The sequence below is a fragment of the Lethenteron reissneri genome, chromosome 16, assembly GCF_015708825.2.
Source record: "Lethenteron reissneri isolate LAM-NWPU_2019-01 chromosome 16, ASM1570882v1, whole genome shotgun sequence".
Taxonomy (NCBI): Eukaryota; Metazoa; Chordata; class Hyperoartia; order Petromyzontiformes; family Petromyzontidae; genus Lethenteron; species Lethenteron reissneri.
This window is the reverse complement of record NC_083794.1, coordinates 9,899,602-9,919,216: the sequence shown is the minus strand read 5'-3', so window position 1 is coordinate 9,919,216 and position 19,615 is coordinate 9,899,602. Positions and strand designations below refer to the sequence as shown.

Genomic DNA, 19,615 nt, shown 5'->3' with positions numbered 1-19,615 from the left:
AGGAATATCCCAGAGGACACAGCGGGGTTGTTCCTACTTGCTGTGCTGCACCTCCCCCCCCCCCCCCCCGGGGCAGATTTTGACTGTTTCACATGAACTACGGGGCGGGGACCGGGGGGTGTGATTGTATCGAGGAGACGGAGTTGAAGAGTTGAAGTTGGCTTCATGTGCGGCTGAAGTGTTGCCTTGGAAGGACCGCGAGAGATGACGAGATGAAGGCTGCTTGGGAAGGGCCGTCATCCAGCAGTGAATTGATCATGGCTCATGATGATGATTGTCATAATCGACAACTTTATTTTGATGATGATGATGATTATCATCATCTCCATTTACTGAGGCATAGCATGTGGACCGATCATGACTGTAATTCCGATAGAAATAATTTGTCATTTGTCCACCCTTCTTGAAATGCTCAGAGTCCGACGTTTATGAACAAAACGACTGTTTTCATCCGCGTTCGGATTGCGATGGCGCATTTAGTTTCGTGTACGTGTCAAACCGCTAACGTATTCCCTCCAAGAAGCCTCAACTTTTGAACATGTTACGTAATTGCCTTTGATGTGTGGACAACCCGTTATAATGATGATTATTGTGGAGTTGACATTGAAACTTAGAAGTTTGGCTATTTATTTGTAACTATGCTGACGTTTACGAATGCTCTGGGCTGTGTACAGATCGGCATTGAACCGTCTGATCATCCCTCCCTCCGCCTCACTAATGTAGGGCACTTTTGAAATTTTGACAGATTGCTTCAGTTTATCGCTGATAATCTGAGCAATCCAATGTTGATCGGCTGAGACAAATACGCCTCATGGGCTTTTAAAGACCTGTCTGTGTGTCTGTGTGCACGTGTGATGTGGGGAGCAGTGGTGCTGCGGTTAGCACTACTCTGCGCTACGAACCCAGCGGCCTGAGTACGAATCCCGCTCACGGCCAACACCAGTGACGATTATCTGAACCGGTCCTGGGCCTCCCCTAGGTCGACTCAGCCTCAAATGAGTACCTGGTGTGGTGTGTAAAATCATTGCCACTGGAGAGACAAAGGCGGTCGGGCGTTGTGCTGGCCAGTCTTCATAGGTGCTCGCTAACATCGCTTAGGGGCCGTCCATAAATGACGTCACGCACCTGGGGGGGGGGGGTCAGACATTTGTGACGATGTGTGACGAGGGGCAGGGGGGTTGAGAAATGTGACGTCACATCAAAATGTGCAACTTAAAATAAATATAGACAACATATTCTACTTAATTAAATATACATTTTAATAAATGTTTCCTCATACAACATCAGAGTACAGCGCCACATTAAATATGCACCACAATGACAATAGTTTCAAGCGATTTGAAGCATGTTTTATATTTTTTTTTTGGGGGGGGGGGGGGGCGGATCTTTGTGACGTCATATTTAACGGGGGGTCTGACTCTTTGTGACGCCGTGTGACGAAGGGGGGGTGGGGGTCAAAAATCGTCCAAAATCGCGTGACGCCCCTTACCCCAACAGACTGTTAATGCTATACGAGGGATCTTTGTCTATTTTTGGGAAGTTGTGTTAGCTTGCTGCATCATCATCATCTCCGGTGACCCATGTTCGATTGTGTGATAATGATGATGATAATTACAATAGTAATAATGCCCTTCATTGACCTCGGAAAGCCCATCTGGATCCCAAGTTTCTTTTTTCAGGAGGGCCCTGCCAGATTGGGATGCCACATATGAGAAAATCGTAACACCCACACAACAAAACAACCCCACACACGCGAGAGAGGAAACGTTCAGAAGCTCCTTACAGGCGGATCGAGAATCCACTGCTTGTTCTGCCAACTCCTGACCACCATGCAATCTAGGTCACACGCAAACAACGGTGCCAACATGGAATGTCTGTACCTGTCATGGACCATCCCGTTGGTCAACTCAGCCTTTAATGAGTACTTGGTGCGGTGTGTGTACAAAAAACGACGACATAAGTTTGTCTAAGGCTATATGGAAATCTTTCTCTTTTTGCCCATGTTATTCTGCTATTCTCTCCCTGCAGGAGGCGTTGCTGCGTCTGGGCGGGGTGGTGGATGAACGTTCTCTGCGGAGTGCGGTTGTCGAGATCGTCCGTCTCGTGATTCCACACACGGTGAGAGGGGGCGACGGAGATGAAGGGAGAGATGGCACTCCTTAACAAAGATCCACCGTGTAGCCTTAACAGACTGTAGGGGCGAGTGCTGTTAGCGAGCACCTATGAAGGCCGATACGGCACACGAGGGAGTGGCTGGCCAGCACCACGCCCGGTGGCCTTTGTCTCCCCAGTGGCGACGTTTATACACCGCACCAGGTACTCATTTGAGGCTGAATCGACCTAGGGGAGGCCCCAGACCGGTCCAGATAATCATCACTGGGTGTTGTCCGTGAGCGGGAATCGAACTCGGGTAGCCGGGTTCGTAGCGCAGTGCACTAACCACTACACTACCTGCTCCCCGCTAACACACACACACACGTACACACGCACACGAGAACCACCCCCTCCCTTCCCTCCAGAGATAAATTAAATCAGACATCGTACAAACATCCTTCATTCAAATCTAACACAGTTTCTGTAAATGAGGCCCATTCCTTCGGGGCGCGCGGTCACATGGCGCGTGACCTCTTTCACGAGCGTCTCGGTGCGCGATGCCCCCAACAGCCTCCTCTGTTGGCGTGACGTTCTGAACCGCCTCGACTCGACTTCTCTGATAAAGGGAATGTTACAGCTCATCGGATTCCTCCAGTCGTGAATAAACACAGGGTGCTTCAACAAGATGGACCCGATTTGAAATCGCTATATCTCTGCAACCACGAACCGCCCATGAATGAAACTCTTACCACTTGAAAGGGCGGGGCATAGAGAGGGCGGGGCATAGAGAGGGCGGGGCATAGAGAGGGCGGGGCATAGAGAGGGCGGGGCATAGAGTTTCAAATGATTACCTCGAGATGCCTCTCCCAGCGTACAAACAGCCCCTAGCCTCAGTCATTCGCAAGACACACTGCCTCAACGTTGGATAGGTCGCACGGGAACCCAAGACTTGGCACTACACTTTTTTTCTCCCAAGATCCGCAGACATCACACCCTGCGACTTTTTCTTGTGGGGATACGTCAAAAACCGTGTTTTTGTTCCACCATTAGCGACTAATCTGGATGACCTCAAGAACAGAATCACCGCAGCGGTGACTTCAGTGGAAGAAGACGACACTTTGAGAGGCGTTGGGGACGAAATCAACTATCGTCTCGATTCTAGATTTGAAGCTTTCGTGACTGCAAGAATTCATATTCTTAGGTTTTTTCGGTAAAGTTACGCAGGTAAAACATTAAAAATTAATACAGCTGTCGTGGCTGTGACGGTTCCACCTGAAGACGGAAGCTTGTGTTGCCTCCGAAACGTCGTGATTTTTATTTTTTATTTTATTTTACTTTAATTAATTTTAATGTTTTACCTACGTGACTTTACCGAAAAAACCTAAGAATATCGTCTCGATGTTGTCCGTACAGCAGGTGGAGGGGGCACATAGAGCATTTATAAAATGGTTAGTAAAACTTGATAACTCATTAAACCGTTTGTAACTTTGTGTGTAATTGTAACATGTTGCCATCGTGAAATATACTGCTTTTAAATTGGGTCCATCTTTTTAAAACGCCCTGTAATTCTGATTCTGGCAAAGTCTTTCCGAGCGTCGCTGTCGCGCACGGCGGAGAGTTTAGCCGCAACGCGAGAGCCGGACGCTCTCTGGGTCTCCTTGCCAATACGCATTGATTTTTTTTTTCATCACGCGAAACATATCAGGGTTAAACTTGTATTGACTATCATTTATTGATTTCGTATATCCGACTCGGTGGCTCTGTGGTAGAGCGGGCGGCTTGCGATTGCAAGGTTGAGAGTTCAAATCTTGGTTTGGTGCTTCACTCAGCCTATCATCCCCGGTGGGGTCAATACAACAAGTATCGCTTTGTGGGGAAATCAAACGAGGTTGTCCTATAGAGACACTGGCCCCTGCCACAGAACTGATAAATGTACAGCACTGGCTCAGGTCTGTAAATGGGAGATTTGCCATCACCCCATTGCTCAATTTAGCCCAGAAGTCAATTAATACTCTTTTATTTACTATAACATATTTTCCAGAAACTAATAGAATTGTTGTTTAATCTATGACGACAACATTGACGACCTATACTGTCCACGTGACTTCATCTCTCGTCGTCCGATTTGGGAGTGGAGCGTCCGATGAACCGCAGCGAGCCGTTTAATTCTGGTAGTGAAGTTGAACTCTCACAGAGGCCGCCAGGGGCTTTCTCATTTACCTTCTGCTTGTCAAAGGTCATGGAGGATAACCCCTATTAAGGAGCTAGTTTTAGCACAATGATTACCTCATTTAGATTCTAGAAAATGCTCAGCTCCCCACCCCTCGCTACAAGGAATCTGCGATCGCAGCTGCATTCAAGTTGCGTACAGCTTGGCACACGAGATGAACGAAGGAATTAATTGAATGTCATGTCCATGTGCCAGAGCATTGTAAGCGAGAACATGAATACACCGCTACACTTCAGCTGGCCTTGTGCGCGCGTGTGTGTGCGTGTGTGCACCCCGCTGTGATCATCTTCTGTGCCATCCCTGCACGAACACTCGCAAGGCTCCAACGTAGTCCTGCCGCCGGGGGGGCGGGGGGGGTGCGGACGCTGCAAACGTTGCTGTGTATTGCAGGAATATTTCCAGAGAGCTTTGCGGTTAAAACATTTCTGCAGGTTACTTTGTCTGCGAGTTATTTAATTAACCATAAAGCTCACTTGCTTGGGAGTTTGGAATTCCATGGGGGGTTATTGAGGTCAAATCGCTTCACTGTAAATAAAGAAAATACACATTTTCGGAGGCGATTTTTCCCACTGCACAGTTTTGTCAGAACAATTGCGGACAAACTTGATTTGAAGCTTTCGTGACTGCAGGGATTACTCTTTGGTTTTTTCGGTAAAGTCACGTCGAAAAAAAATAAGTAAAAAAATATAATACGATGTTTCGATTTAAACACAAGCAATCGTCAATAGGTAGAACTACATTTTAGAGAAAGACAAAACACAGACACGGAGACACACAGACAGGCACACAAGCAGAGAGAGACAGTATGTCTATGTTGTCTCTCTGTGTGTCTCTGTGTTGTCTCTCTCTGCTTGTGTGTCTGCTTGTGTGTCTCCGTGTCTTTGTTTTGTCTCTCTCTCAAATGTAGTTCTACCTGATGACGATTGCTTGTGTTGCAATCGAAACGTCTTATTCTATTATTTAACTCGTTTTCTTTCTAAGTTACTTTACCGAAAGAACCAATGAGTAATTGCAGACAATTTGTCAGCCAATCAAAAACTCATGCTGCTGCCCACGAAGGCATTGTCCATTATTAAATAATCATAAATGGGCAGCCGTTTGAACTGTGCGGTTCAAATGTTGGCAACGTCTTCCGTCAGTGGTCACGTTTTTTTGTGTTTGTTTTAAGCGTGAGTGAACTTGAACAGCTCGTAAGAGGAGCATTTGAAGTTTCGAGATGCTGGTGAACACCCGGGCATCTCCCAAAATCATCTCCAATGCGATGCGCGTCGCCAACGTGGGCGTGCGAAGTTTAAGAGGGCTGAGACCCGCCCAATGGTATCTACCCGCCACCCTGTCTGCATGCTCCTGGATAGTTCTGTGGTGCTGGCCACCCACCCCATCGTGTGCCGTGCCGGCCTTCATAGGTGCTAAATAACAGTCTGTGAAGGCTTTACGGGGCGACCTTTGCTTTGCGACCTGAGTTCGATTCCCGCTCATGGCAAACACGAGTGACGAAAATCTGAACCGATCCTGGGCCTTTCCTAGGTCGTCCTAGCCTCAAATGAGTACCTGGTGCGGTGTGTAAACATTGCCACTAGAGAGACAAAGGCGGTCGGGCGTGGTGCTGGCCACCCACCCCCTCGTGTGCCGTGTCAGCATTCATAGGTGCTCGCTAAAAGCACTTGCCCCTATAGTCTGTTAAGGCTATGGGGGAAGGGGGATTTTTGTCTTGTCTTTTGTATAGTTACTTTGGCATGCGTAATTATAAATCGTTGATTATCGATGAGTCATCTATGGATGTCTTGTGTTCCCCATGGGCTCGCGTTTGACTTTAAATAAAATATGAAACCTATGGCTCACAGCGACCTGTCAACAGGTGCTCCTAATCCCCAGTGATGTGATATCTACAGAAATGATCAGATGCACGTTTAAATGAAATGGCTGAAACGTATTGTGTTGCCTTTGTCATTTGCCCAATTCTCATTTTCTTTGTGGCATAGTTATCGATATGTTTCCACCAAAAATCAGACCGCAAAAAACCTTGGCCAAAAAGGACCCCACTGCCTATCTCTCTCTGTGTCTGTCTCCCTGTCTCTGTCTCCCTGTCTGTCTCTGTGTCTCCCTGTCTTTCTGTCTCTAACTGCCCCTCTTTCTCTCTGTCTGTCTGTAGTCTCCTTGTTTCTCGATATCGCTGCCTCTCCGTCTGCCTGACCCCTCAGCCCCTATTTTCCTACTGCCCATCTCTCTCTCTCTCTCCATGTCTTTCAATTCTGTCTGTGTCAGCATGGGCTGTCTCTTTTGGTCAATCTGGACCACATTTTTTTCACGCTTATAATTAAACAGTGTTGCGTGTTTTTCATGGCCACGCACGAGCACACAAACGCGCGCGCGCGGAGTTCAAAAACACAACGACGAACGTTGTTCGGGCCACTTCAATGCCACGGCGACTGGTCTCGGCGTGTAAGCGTGCGTGCTGCTGTGCACATTCGCGCGCGTGAATCGCAAAGATCAAAATTCACTCCATCACGACGGGCTGGAGGCGGCAACCAAAGACATCTCGCGGATGGAACAATGGACGCGAATGCACCATCACCCCCCCCCCCACACACACACACAGTGCACCCTTTTATCTATATTAGAATCCGAGTCGTCTTTGTGATAGGAATTGGTTGGCGCAAATCAAATATTTGCGACGTGAAAAGCCTCGTAATCTTGAGTTATTTATCATCTTTGCCGAGTATTTTTTATTTATTTATTCTTTTTTTCCATATCACTACAATGCCGGTATCATTTCTGTTGCTACCGAACACTATTCCCCCACCACAGCACAATGGGACATCCTTTGTGTTTAATAATTGGTTTAACCGAGGATTGACTCGGCTCATTAAGTTCTTTGAAGTCTCAGTGAGGTGGCTGGGTTGCTCTGAAGTCAGCGCACCGAGCCAGCTCTGCTGAAATTCTGGGTTTGATTCCAGCCGGGTTTCGGCCACTACAGATGTTTTAAAGCAGGTTCTCAATTGGATTGCGCTGATGGTCTCAGTCCGGTCACCAATGGCTGCACACACACACAAAAAAAATCACAATGTTAATTCATACTCTTTGGCTCTTTTGGTAAAGTCACGTAGGTAGAAAAATAATAGATCACGACGTTTCGATCGCAACACAAGCAACCGTCATCAGGTGGGACAACCACAGCAAGAACAAAACTGCTGAAGTAGGCGAGAGATCTGCCGTGGCACGAGGTTATAAAGGCCTCGGCAGTAGGGGGGGGGGAGAAGGGGAGGGGGGGTGAAGGAGTCTGGGCAGAAAGTGGATCCCGCAGCAGCACCCGTGCCTCTGGAGTAAGTGGACCACCGCGGCAGCACTGGAGAAATCGGCTGCAGGCGAGGAGAGAGAAGGGGGGGGGGGGGAAACGTCGTGATCTATTATTTTTCTACCCACGTGACTTTACCGAATGAACCAAAGAATATGGATTTCTGCGGTCACAAAAGCTTCAAATCAAGAATGTTAATTTCACTATGAGACCTCTTTTACCAGTGGCAAAAATATAGTAATAGGTTTTGACCCTTTCAATTGGTACAAAAACTGACACCTTTATACAAGGCATCATGTTTGCAATAACCACAACACAAGCAGTCAAAATGCAAACTAAAAGAAACAACTCTGACAGTGCATATCATCATCATCAGAGTTTCATCTTCTTGGTTCTTTCGGTAAAGTCACGTAGAAGGGAAGTAATAAAATAATAAAAATAAAACATAATAAAACAATTCTCACGACGTTTCGGCCACAACGCAAGCAGCCGTCCTCAGGTGAAAACCAGGTCCGTCGAGGCGACAGAGTCTGAATGAAACAGCACACGAGCTTGGAGCATATATATAAGCTGCATAATGCACATGCATATGCAGTACTAATCACATTCCTGCATTTCCCATAAATATGCTAAATTCCTTTTGATATGCAAATTCCTTTGTCAATGCGCCCAGCTTATATATATGCTCCAAGCTCGTGTGCTGTTTCATTCAGACTCTGTCGCCTCGACGGACCTGGTTTTCACCTGAGGACGGCTGCTTGCGTTGTGGCCGAAACGTCGTGAGAATTGTTTTATTATGTTTTATTTTTATTATTTTATTACTTCCCTTCTACGTGACTTTACCGAAAGAACCAAGAAGATGAATCCCTGCAGTCACGAAAGCTTTAAATCGAAAAATCATCAGAGTTGTTTCTTTTTGTTTGCATTTTGACTGCTTGTGTTGTGGTTATTGCAAACATGATCCCTTGTATAAATGTGTCAGTTTTTGTGCCAGTTGAAAGGGTAAAACCCTATTACTAATATTAATTTAGTTTATTTTTACTTAATTTGACCACATTCTAGCTCTGAGATCCACATGTTGGGGTTCTATTGACACGTCTAAATGAAGGTGACAAAAACACTCTTTGCAGGGCATATAACAGGCGTGCTTTTCCCTTCATCAAAGGTGGCCATTTGCAGCGAATTCGTGATGTCAATGTTTACAGGGTCGTTCGATGCACTGCTAGCTTCGGGGTTTGTGAACGTAATCATTGTCGGCGAGAGAGGGCGAGCAAATAGTCATGGCAATACGATAAATCTCGAGTGCAGAGCGACGGAAAACGAGTGAAAATAAAAGTTGAAGTCACAGCATCGACGAACCCCGGTGAACCCTCCTCGTTTCATCATACGTTTCTTTTTTTGTGTCATCACGCGAGCTTAGCTTCAAACGCAAATGCCAATAATTACAGCATGTCGCACGGACTTTAATCGAAGCGCCTCCTCTGATACACGACGATGATTCCGACTTCAAAGCGAGAATGGTAAACGTCTGCAAAGACGTACAACACACAAGGTGTATACCATTTATATCTACGCGGAATTCGTAAGCATGTGCGTGCGTGTGCCTTTACATGTCATTTGTATGTAATATGGGGAGTGGTAGTGTAGTGGTTAGCACCTAGAGCTACAATTTGAAGCATTCACGGCCACAATTATAATTTTTTTACCGTAGATTTTCGGTACAGCCGTGTAGTATAAAAAGATAACTTAATTGTGGACTGAACTCCACCACCACCACTTATCCGAAAATTGACAATCGGTCACCGCGGGTCGAAAGTAATGGACGTGTTGGTCGACCAGTCTTTAAATTAACCTCACACATATGTTAAGTTTCGAGAGCAGTCCAGATCTCATCCTCGGCCATAGTAACGTGGACAAGCCTAGCACTGGCTATGCGCCCCCCCCCTCCCAAACAACCTTGTGGCTCGTTCTGCTGTGGCCTGAATTTAAAGGGCGAATTTGGAGGATGACATCACACCCCCGAGAGAGAGAGATGAGAGTGCTGTCATAAATAAATATCATTGTGCAAAAATCGAGGGGCGTCTGCACGCCGCTGTGAAAACCTGATGCGGTTACAACCCACCGGGAGTGTGAGACACATGGCAGCCACGAACTCCGTCTACCAACCGCGCAGCAAACGCGCATTGGCACCTTCCACGTGTTGTGATTAAATGGGAGAGGGGGAAAAACATCACGAGCCGGTAAGCCGCGAGCAATTTCGGTCCACGGCGCGGCGTGGGGTGGCAAGGGCTTCTGGTTGCGGGGAACGATATGGGGGTCCCCCGTCTAATTCCTGCCTCCACCCCCACCGCCTCCCCAAACTCATACTTCGTCCCTCCAACCCGCGAGCCCTGGTGCAATTACACCGCCTGCATTCTCGAGAGCTACTCCACCGAGGGACGGGAAAGCGGCTCGCTGAACACCACTTGCGGCAATTGAGACCGAAATCGCTCTGAATGTGGCTGAACTCGGTGAATATTTGAAGCACAATCAGGCGTGAGCCTGGTTAATACTCGGATTGGAGACTGCCTGGGTATACCATGCACTCTATGTATGGGCTGCAAGGTGGCCCAGAAGATGTCGGCGTGGGTTATTCTTCAACTTCTCCGGTTTCCTTCCACGTTGAGCCAAAGAAAACTTATCATGATGGAATTGGCCAAACATCTTGCTGCAACTGGACCTTTCGGAAAATAAATTTTGAGACTCATTGCAGCTTTCCTACATGCATTTTTAGATAATTGGGGGACTTGTGACACCGTGAAAAGGTCAATCGCTGACCCCCATTTCCACACTCTCAGCAGCAGACGTGCATTGCAGAACGTCCGCTTGCCGGAGGTTAAACGTGTTCCCGTTTGCAGCTCCGCTGCATACTAATAGACTGCATCAAAAGCCCTGGATTTCACGAGTTAAAGAAAAAATGTAATTCCATATCCAGACAGCGTCATCTACGAGTGGACGTGGATTGTCGCCCCCTGTACAGTTCATCTCCTGCTGACCCCCGATCGACGTACTGATTCGGAGCTCAATCCAACCACTCGTGCCGTTTTCCCGTTTGTCGGAGATTTTTTTTTGCAGGTGCATTTCAACTGGCCAATTGCGTCTCCTTGTACATTATTCATGCGTGCTTTTCGGCATTTTTCTTGTCCAAATTGAAATTTCCCCACAATCTTCCAATCCACGAAAGCTTTCAGCAGGGCTTGCCGTCTACCTAATGTGGAGAATATTTAGTCGTTGCGTTGCCATAATTTTCTCTTAATCTGCAACTTTCGCTCTCCCTTCCCCCTCTCCCTTCCTGCCTCTTCGCTCTCCCACCTTCCCTCCCTTTACCCCACACTCAATTCTCACCCACTATCTCCGTCGCGCGATCTCTCTCACGCCCTCTCACTGCCAATCTATTCTTCCCTGAGCCTGCTCATATTTAAAAAAATAATAAATCTGTGCTCTCTCTACGATCTCTTCCCCCCCCCCCCCCAACCCAATCTCGCACAGGAAAAAGCATTTGTTTACCTCCGAGACCCCGACACCGGTGAGCTGCTCTGCTGCGACCCACCTCACCGGCTTCCAGACGATGTCTCCGTCAGGTGCGCACGAGGAATTTAAATCGCGCGCTCGCGAGAGGGGCCACTCCTGACGCGATGCGGCCGCGGTCTCTCGTTTAACCTCTCGCCATCGAACCCGGGGCCAGGTTACCGCGGGAGGTTTTAGGGGACCCAGAACCCCCCAAAAATATACTGCTGTATGATGGGTTCAAATACAAGACTGTAGCATTATGATAAAGCCGATAAGGAAATTAATCATGTCTCGCCCTTCCCATATTTGTGTCTCCACGTAAAATAAATGTGCGTTTGGAAACAACCAATTGGCCGCACTGACTTCCGTGAGTGCATCTTATTTGCAGCCTTAGTTCAATGTCAGGAATCTCTGGGCCCGTTTTGACATTCAGTGTCTCATCAGTCGGATCTGCCTGAAACAACGCAGGTGAACTGCCCTAGTTTCTGTAAGAAATGGGTCCTAGTTTGATGCGGAACGATAGAATTCTTGACACGATTCGATCGTTGGTAATGTAAGGCCACGGCTCACACGGTACTATTGGCAGTCACGTGGCGACGATGGGATAGTCTAGTTCATTTCAGCGCCGTTTACAAAAAGAACTGGAAGTGAAATAACGAAGGCAAACAGTAATCGTGTGTTGGGCATTGAGCCGTGGGTGGAGGCGAGGGGAATTGAGGAGGCAATGAGGGGCGTCCTGATTGTACACAAAGCGTTGGTCTATATCACAATGGTAGAAGAGTCGCGCTCACTTGCTCGCTCGCTCGCCTCGTCGCTCGCTTTCCCGCAGGTAACGATGCCAGGAACCCCAATTTTGAGCGTGCGAATCGACGGCAACTTAAAATGTGCTCCATTTTGCCCGATTGTCCCTGTCTGGAATTGCGTCGTGGATGTAGTGCGCGTGAGCCTTATACGTTTGAGCTGTGTGGACCGAGCGTACAATTATTTATAGTAAACACATTTTTTTTACAACTGGCGACAATTGATTTTCTCAAACCATGGCGCAGTGGTGAGGTGCATTTGGGACCCTAAGCCCGTTTTTCTTGGTTCAATTCCTGGCCACGTACTGACACCAGTGGCGAGTAATATCTGAACTAGTTCTGCCCCCCCACCACCATGCCCCCAACTCACCTCTTTCACCAACCCACACTGACCGGCGTGGTCTCACAATACCTCATGACTGACGTGTCTTGCGAAGGCAATTTTTGACCGCAGTGAATTGACTTAGGGCTTTGCATTATTGATGACCAGAAAAAGAAAATGATAATTGAGTTGCTACGTTGTGCAGCTATAAATAAAAGCCATTTACTTTCAACCACCGGAGGAAACGTACCAGCATAGCACAAATTGCTTTGCATGCATGTTGAACTTCTTTCGCACCGTACGTAGCCAACCGCGCTAATCGGCTTTGTCCTCGGCGCCAAACCAGGGGCGGTTTCTTCATTAGGGCAATTGGGCGACGCACCACCAATGTCATTCAACCACAGAGTCACGCTAGCCGTCACTGTGCCTCTGGATATAGTCCAATCAGCGTCATGTCACGTTCTGTGGAGTACCGCCTCTTTTTGGGCGATTTCACTCCGGCTGAGAATCGCCCAGAGTGTTCCCATAGACTTACATTCAAAGATGTTTTTTTTCGAACGGGGGGCGCTGCAATGCATTCTCTATGGCTCCTGGGAGGGCTCGCACTAACGTGCTTACGTCATCCAACGTAAGCACGTTTCATCCAACAAAATTATTTGTCGCCACCTAGTGGAATCTTTAATAAAAGAAACTTGAGTGGATTGTATTCATAGTGAGTATAGAAACAAACAAGATGTATTGTAAGAGTAACTTTATTTTTCATTAATATTAAAGAAGTGAAGTTGCCTTTACATGCTTAAGCTGTTAATTTATTCTTTGCATGGGTGGACCTTATCCTTATAAATCATCCAGACATTTGCCCCCCCTGAGAGATTTTGCAGGAGCCGCCACTGCGCCCAACCTGTCGCGTTTGCAAGGCACTGGTTGTCGTGACGAAGCGGGGTCAAAGAGTGCTCGTGAACCGACAACGTCACGAGGGGCTTTTCATCCAGCAGTGGATCGATGAAGTGAAAACCGTGAATAAAACATCCTGCCAACCAACAGTGGCTTCTACGGCACAAGAGCTGCGAGGGCCTACAAACGGGGATTCCATCGTTGTTATTTCTGCATCGTTCTTATCGTCGCAGGCACTGTCCGGGTGGCTGTGTCACCAACAGCTGTTTCATGAGTCTATCTCTTGCTAACCCGCACTTTAAAGTCAATTGGGATCATGGTCGCGTTCCCGCAGTGATGGCTGATTAAATCGTAGCTGGTCAGTGCAGAACGCCAGAGTTTTTGGTTATGCGTTATGACAAACTTAAAGCAAACATTAAATTTTTCAAACTTAATTTGGAGCTTTCGTGACTGCAGGAATTATTCTTTGGTTCTTTGCTAGTATTTAATTTTATTTTATTTTTCCATCACTGCTCTTGCCGTGGTAATGGTTATTGAGATTAGTTTTTTCTTCTCCTAAAATAATTTAATTCAAAGTTTTTTTTCCATGTATAGCATCATCCTCCACAGCAGGCAGATTACTTGGTTCACTCGTGGTAACCAATGGTCGCGTTTGTATATTCGCAAGTGTTTAGCACAAGATGTGCAAGCCTTGTAGCGGCTTCGGCTGACTGAACTCTGGGTGAAACCAATCAACCTCTGCGCCGTAATTTTTAGAGACCGAAAATGCACGCACTCAACGTTTTGAAGTTTCCCAGATGTAGTAATAGAACCAAAAAAATATATGCAAAAACTTTGCTTATATCCCTCTTCTTGTACCTAATTCGAATTTGCAGCAATTGAAGTCACAGCCGTCTACATTAGATAACGCGTCCTTATAGCAATATCCTACGGTGGAACTTGGAGAGAAGGAGATTATACATTTTTCGATGTAAAGCTTTCGTGACTGCAGGGATTCATCTTCTTGGTTCTTTCAGGTAAAGTCACGTAGAAGGGAAATAATAAAATAATAAAAATAAAACATAATAAAATAATTCTCACGACGTCTCTGCCACAACGCAAGCAGCCATCCTCAGGTGAAGAACAGGTCTGTCGGGAAGACAGCTGAGGACGGCTGCTTGCGTTGTGGCCGAAACGTCGTGAGAATTATTTAATTGTTTTATTTTTATTATTTTATTATTTCCCTTCTACGTGACTTTACCGAAAGAACCAAGAATAGATTATTCATGTTTCTACATTGTCGGGGGTCATCGATTGAAATCCTTTTCGTTGACCTCTGACTGCATCGTCTCGTTCAGGAAATTAGCGACGACACCCTGTTAGTGGCACCCACCCTGTTTCCGTCTTCCGCAACCGAGAAACAACATTCTCCCCACACACACCGTCATTTTAACAGCGAGGGGACATTATTAGTGGCCCCAACCCTCCGTAGCAGTGCACAGCAAGCACATGCCCCCTCCCCCCACCTCCACGCTTAATGCGCATCGACACACAAGGGTCAAGCAACATTCATTGGGCAATCGGCTCGCGAGGCTAAAAAGCACTCATCTCGCTAATGCAGGGGGGGGGGGTGGGGGTGTGTCAGCTGGCCAACGCTAAGCAAGATTGGTCGTCCGCCTGTCTCTGCTCTGCACAGGCTGGGTATTCCGTCTTCAAACGGGAGGCGGAGGGCGGGGAGCTTTTTGAAAGTCGTGGGGCGCTCACGAGCCAATTTGAGTGGGTGGCACCGTGGCACACCCCCCCCCCCCGACCCTGCACACGCGATGTTTGTTAGATGGGAGGGCGGCACGTGCGGGAATATTTTCTCCGCCACTTCCAACAATCCGATGTTCGGAGTGGTCGTCCCCGGCGGTGATCAGGGAGATGGGGTGGAATGACGGAGTTTGCTCGTTGTTGCTTGCCGCACGACGAGAAAAATTTTCTGCACAATGATTCCCCTCCTGCGGAAACAAACGTGGGGCATTTGCCCCATGCTAATTTAGCTTCCTGCATCCCGTGGTTCTGGGACTGGCGCCTAGATTGTATTGCATTGGGAGTGCAGGATACATTATTGATGATGATGATGATGATGTTTATTATCGCCCTGCCCACCTCGTTAAAGGTTCCCCGAACAAATTGACGACACAAACTCTTGTTATACTACGAGTGGATATATAGCAACGAGGTGGAGTGGTGGTGCGTTGGTTAGCACGCTGCGCCGTAAAACCGATGAGCTGAATTTCATTTCCGCTCACCGCTAACTTCGGTGACGAGTGATGTCTGAAAACTGGTCCTGGGTTTTCACCCTCATCCTACCTTACCGACCCACACTCTGACCAGCATGGTAAAGTATGGTCCATGCAACGCTTATGACTGACATAGCATCGGGATAGCCTTCATTCAGCAGTGGATCGACTGCTGTATGAAGGGTTTGTCCAGCTCCTCGAGATGCAGCGGAAGTTAAACGCAAAGTAGCTCCCTACTCGTACTGTACTGTGCAAGGAATAAATCTAATTTATTTTGACAAAAAATGTTAACAAAATAGCAAATGGATTTTTTAAATGACATTTCATTGTTATTTGTGTTGGCGCAGAAAGTAATAAACCACCATCAAGCAAGTTAGAGTTTACTGTTTCAATATTCCAACCCTGAATATTTGTAAAATTGCTTTCGTATTTCCAGACTCAAAGAGCAGAAACTGATTGGCTCTTAAAAGTAATGACATTCCATTGTGGCTTTCAATATTAAACATCTCTATATAATCTAAAATAGAGGGCTTTCATGGCAAAGCTAAACGGAGCATTTTTTATTTCACAGAATCACATATGGACACGATTGAGAGGGAATAGTATTTGTTTGTGTCATGTCATTGTGAATCAAATCAAGTCAAAAGCACATTTGGTATTTGTGCCGTTCTTATAGCGGCAAGTTTCTGTGTAGTCTGCAGTAAGATGCACCGAAGGGGCGATGTTTTTTCTTTATTTCCCAATGAAATAATTTGTGGACAAATTTTTTTTAAATTGAAGATATTTTTCGGACCACGACTGTGGCTCACAAATGTACTCTTTTTTTCTTTCGTCGACTGACGTCACGCGATCTTCACCATCATGTCACGGGATTTGATCACCCGTCAGAGCTGCGGGAGTTAATGCGGGAGTTAATGTTAACCAGAGCAGCCGTGGGGTTTGAACCGCATACCTCTGCAACTTGCGGCAAATGCGCAACAGTTCGGCCACGGCACCCCACCCTACACCCCCCCCCCCACCAAATGCGAGATACAAAACAATGACGTGTTGTAAACATCCTGTAATGAATGTTTTGTTTTTAAGCCTTCCGATAAGTTAACCTTATTACGGAGTGATAGATGAAAGCAATGTGTTCCGTATAAGCCAGCCGCACTTGCCCAGAGTAAAGGGCTTCACACAGATACTGCTTCTCTTTCACAGAGATAGACATTTTATCACGAATAATTACAAAATGCAGAATTGCATTTCTTTGCATTAAATATGCAGGGGAAATCAAATCTAATGATGGGACATTGGTGCAACACGAGCTACGGTCGACCGTTTTGTTTAAACTAAAACACCACGAAACTTATTTTGTTTCTCTACCCTGATCTGGGCTTGCATTATGTGGGGGGGGGGGGGGGGGGGGGACAAGCGAATGCTTGCCCTGAGCTTCTGGCACACAACCGAAATGCTCTCCATCCAACCCATGAGGTCCTCTGAAACCAATTGGCTCCAAAAAGTGTCTTATTGCTACCTTCGAGATGGGCAAACGCTCACGACGATTTTCTTCCACTATTTATCTGCAAGGGCATTGGGTTAGCTTCCTTTAGGATACAAATTCTATGAAAGAAGAGTACCATAATATGTGTGTGATATAGAATATCTCCTTTGGGAAAATAACATTTAATAAAGGTGACATCAAACGTACATAGGAAGTGTTTGCCAGACACTATTAACAATAGCCACCCCGAGTGGTGCTAACCCCAATCCCCCTTGGCTCATGGCCCACCAAGGCACTGCTGCCAGATGGCTGCCTAGCTGGCTGATCAGCCGCCCGTTAATGTGGCTCCATTGTAGCCCACGGGGTTCTTGGCCGATGACTCCTTTGCCCGTGGGAGGCACGCCGCCGCGTCAGAGGTCGCAACCGGGTACCCGATACCCGTACCCTACCGGATACCCGGCTACCCGTACCCGGCCGGGTACAGGTACCCGTTTGCGACCCTGGTGCGGCTGGGTACGGGTATGGGTAGGCCGTGAGTCACTGGTGAGTAACCGTTTGTCACTTATTTCCCAACGTCTTGTCTCTTCTCACAATTCAAGTTCCTAGAATCAACCCACCTGCGCCTGCAACATGGCTTCATCCCAGAGGTCGCAATCAAGTACCCGATACCCATACCCTACCCGTACCCGGCCGGGTACGCGTGAGCAACGCTCGCAGCCTTGGCGCGCACCGCAGAAATGTGAGAAACGAAAACCCTAACCCGAGGTTCCCTCTCGAGAGCTTGCGCGACCGTCGCGAGCACCCGCGGCCTCGCCACCGTCGCGACCAAATCGGGGCTCGCGGACCCTCGAGCCAAATCGACTGGTAAGCTCGTGTAGCGACCGTACACGTGGCGGTCGAGCGACGCTCGGAACAAGTTCGTTGTCTCCCCGCTCTCGGTCGGTATTTCGTGCGGCACATTCTGAGCATCCGCACGCATCCAGCAAATAACCGTGCGTGCTCGTTGGCGGAGTGCGGGGCTTTTGGCCATTTCAGTTTAATGCGTTTTGCAAGAGATTATTTAAGAGGCGCCTATCACGGGAAGCAATTTTGAAGCTGTCCGGCCACGTTTTTTACTCGCGCGCTCTGATGGAGAATTAAACGACCATGTCAACTGCTGAGAGGGTATCCAAGCACTTGCAATAATGGGCAGTCCACATAGTCTTCAAATAAGCGAACCCGGCCTAATTCATACACACATACACAAAGATAAAGGTCCCCCGTAGAGGCTTTGCAGACGTTTGGGGCAAATGCTGTTCACGAGCAACTATGAAGGTCGGAACGACCCACGAGCCGGGAGGTGGCCAGCACCATACCCGACCGCCTTTGTCTACCCAGTGGTGATGTTTACACACCACACCAGCTACACGTTTTTAGCATGAGTCGAGCTTAGGGCAGCCCAGGACCGGTTCAGATAATCACCACTGGCGTTGGCCGTGAGCGGGAATCGAACTCGGGTCGCGATAATTGCTGCACTACCGCTCTCCACGTGCACGCACGCACACAGACACATACACAATGACGTCGGCCTTTCCATGCGTAATGTCGATTGCTTGATACGCCGCTCTAAAGTGCTCTGGGGGTAACAACACGTGCTTGGTAGCAGGTGAGGGGTCGCGCCACCCAGCAGCGGCGAGCGGAAAGGCCTGGGCCACTCCCCCTGTGTTATTGTCATCGAAGCCACTCTTCAAAATCTCAGCGTGGGACTTTTTTGTTGTTCCGCGTTGCCTGGGGTGGAGAGGTGGCGCAGTGGTTATCGCACTGTGCTACGAACCTCGCGACCTCGCCACCCGAGTTCGATTCCCGGCCGTGGTTACCGTTGGTGGCGAGTCGTATCTAAACCCAGTCCCGAGTTCCAAACTCTCTTTTGACCAGCGCTGACCAGCCCTGCGAAGCACGGCCAAACAACCTCCACGAACGACACAGGAGGCCTTCGTACAGCGGTGGTGCTGACGCGGGGCTGTGCATTCCTTATTTTCACAACTCCACTTAACGTGGCCCGACAGATTTGTTTTTGTCCATCTTGTTTGACGAACGACCGCCACGTGGCAGACGCCGCATTTGGCGGCTTTAATGATTCGTTAACCTTTAGATTTTTTTTCTTTCATTTTTCTCATCACCTTTGAATTTTTTTTTTTAGCTTTTTGCATTTCATTCACGAAATTAAAGTCTAAGGCAGAGGGACCGTGGAGCCACGATGACAAATAGTGGTTTCTTGGATGAGCGATCTGCCGTTCAGACCGTTTGCAAACAAGAGATGGGAGCGATAAGGAGAGGGGGTAACCCCGGTATTGGAAACAGTGCGGCGTGCATGTCCAGGTTATGAAATATTAATTATCTTTTTTATGGTGCAGGGCTCATTAATCTAATATCCACTCAGACTTGTAATGGCTTTCTGTCCTTCGCACAAAAAATAATCTTAATGAGATTTGGGGACCTGTTAATGCAGCCTGCACCACGCGTTACTTGCGTCTCGCGTGAAGAATTATTTTTTGGGGTTATTTAAGACGCGCTGTGAAAAATGGACTCGGTGACTTTTAAAACGATGCTCGGTAAATACACACGAGTTGATCTTCGGCGGCCGCATGAATTATTGTGAATCGGAGGAGAGACCCTCCCGTGCATGCTTAATGCGGGGACGTCGA

General features: G+C 47.7%; 1 protein-coding gene across 1 annotated transcript in view; it reads left to right on the top strand.

The window, feature by feature from the left end:
• Positions 1-19,615, top strand: part of PDE2A (phosphodiesterase 2A) — a 233,275-nt gene that overhangs the window by 98,280 nt on the left and 115,380 nt on the right. Inside the window, exons 3-4 of the mRNA XM_061552360.1 lie at positions 2,029-2,118; positions 11,148-11,239. Of these exons, the coding sequence (XP_061408344.1) occupies positions 2,029-2,118; positions 11,148-11,239 (182 nt within the window). The remainder of the gene's footprint in view (positions 1-2,028; positions 2,119-11,147; positions 11,240-19,615) is intronic.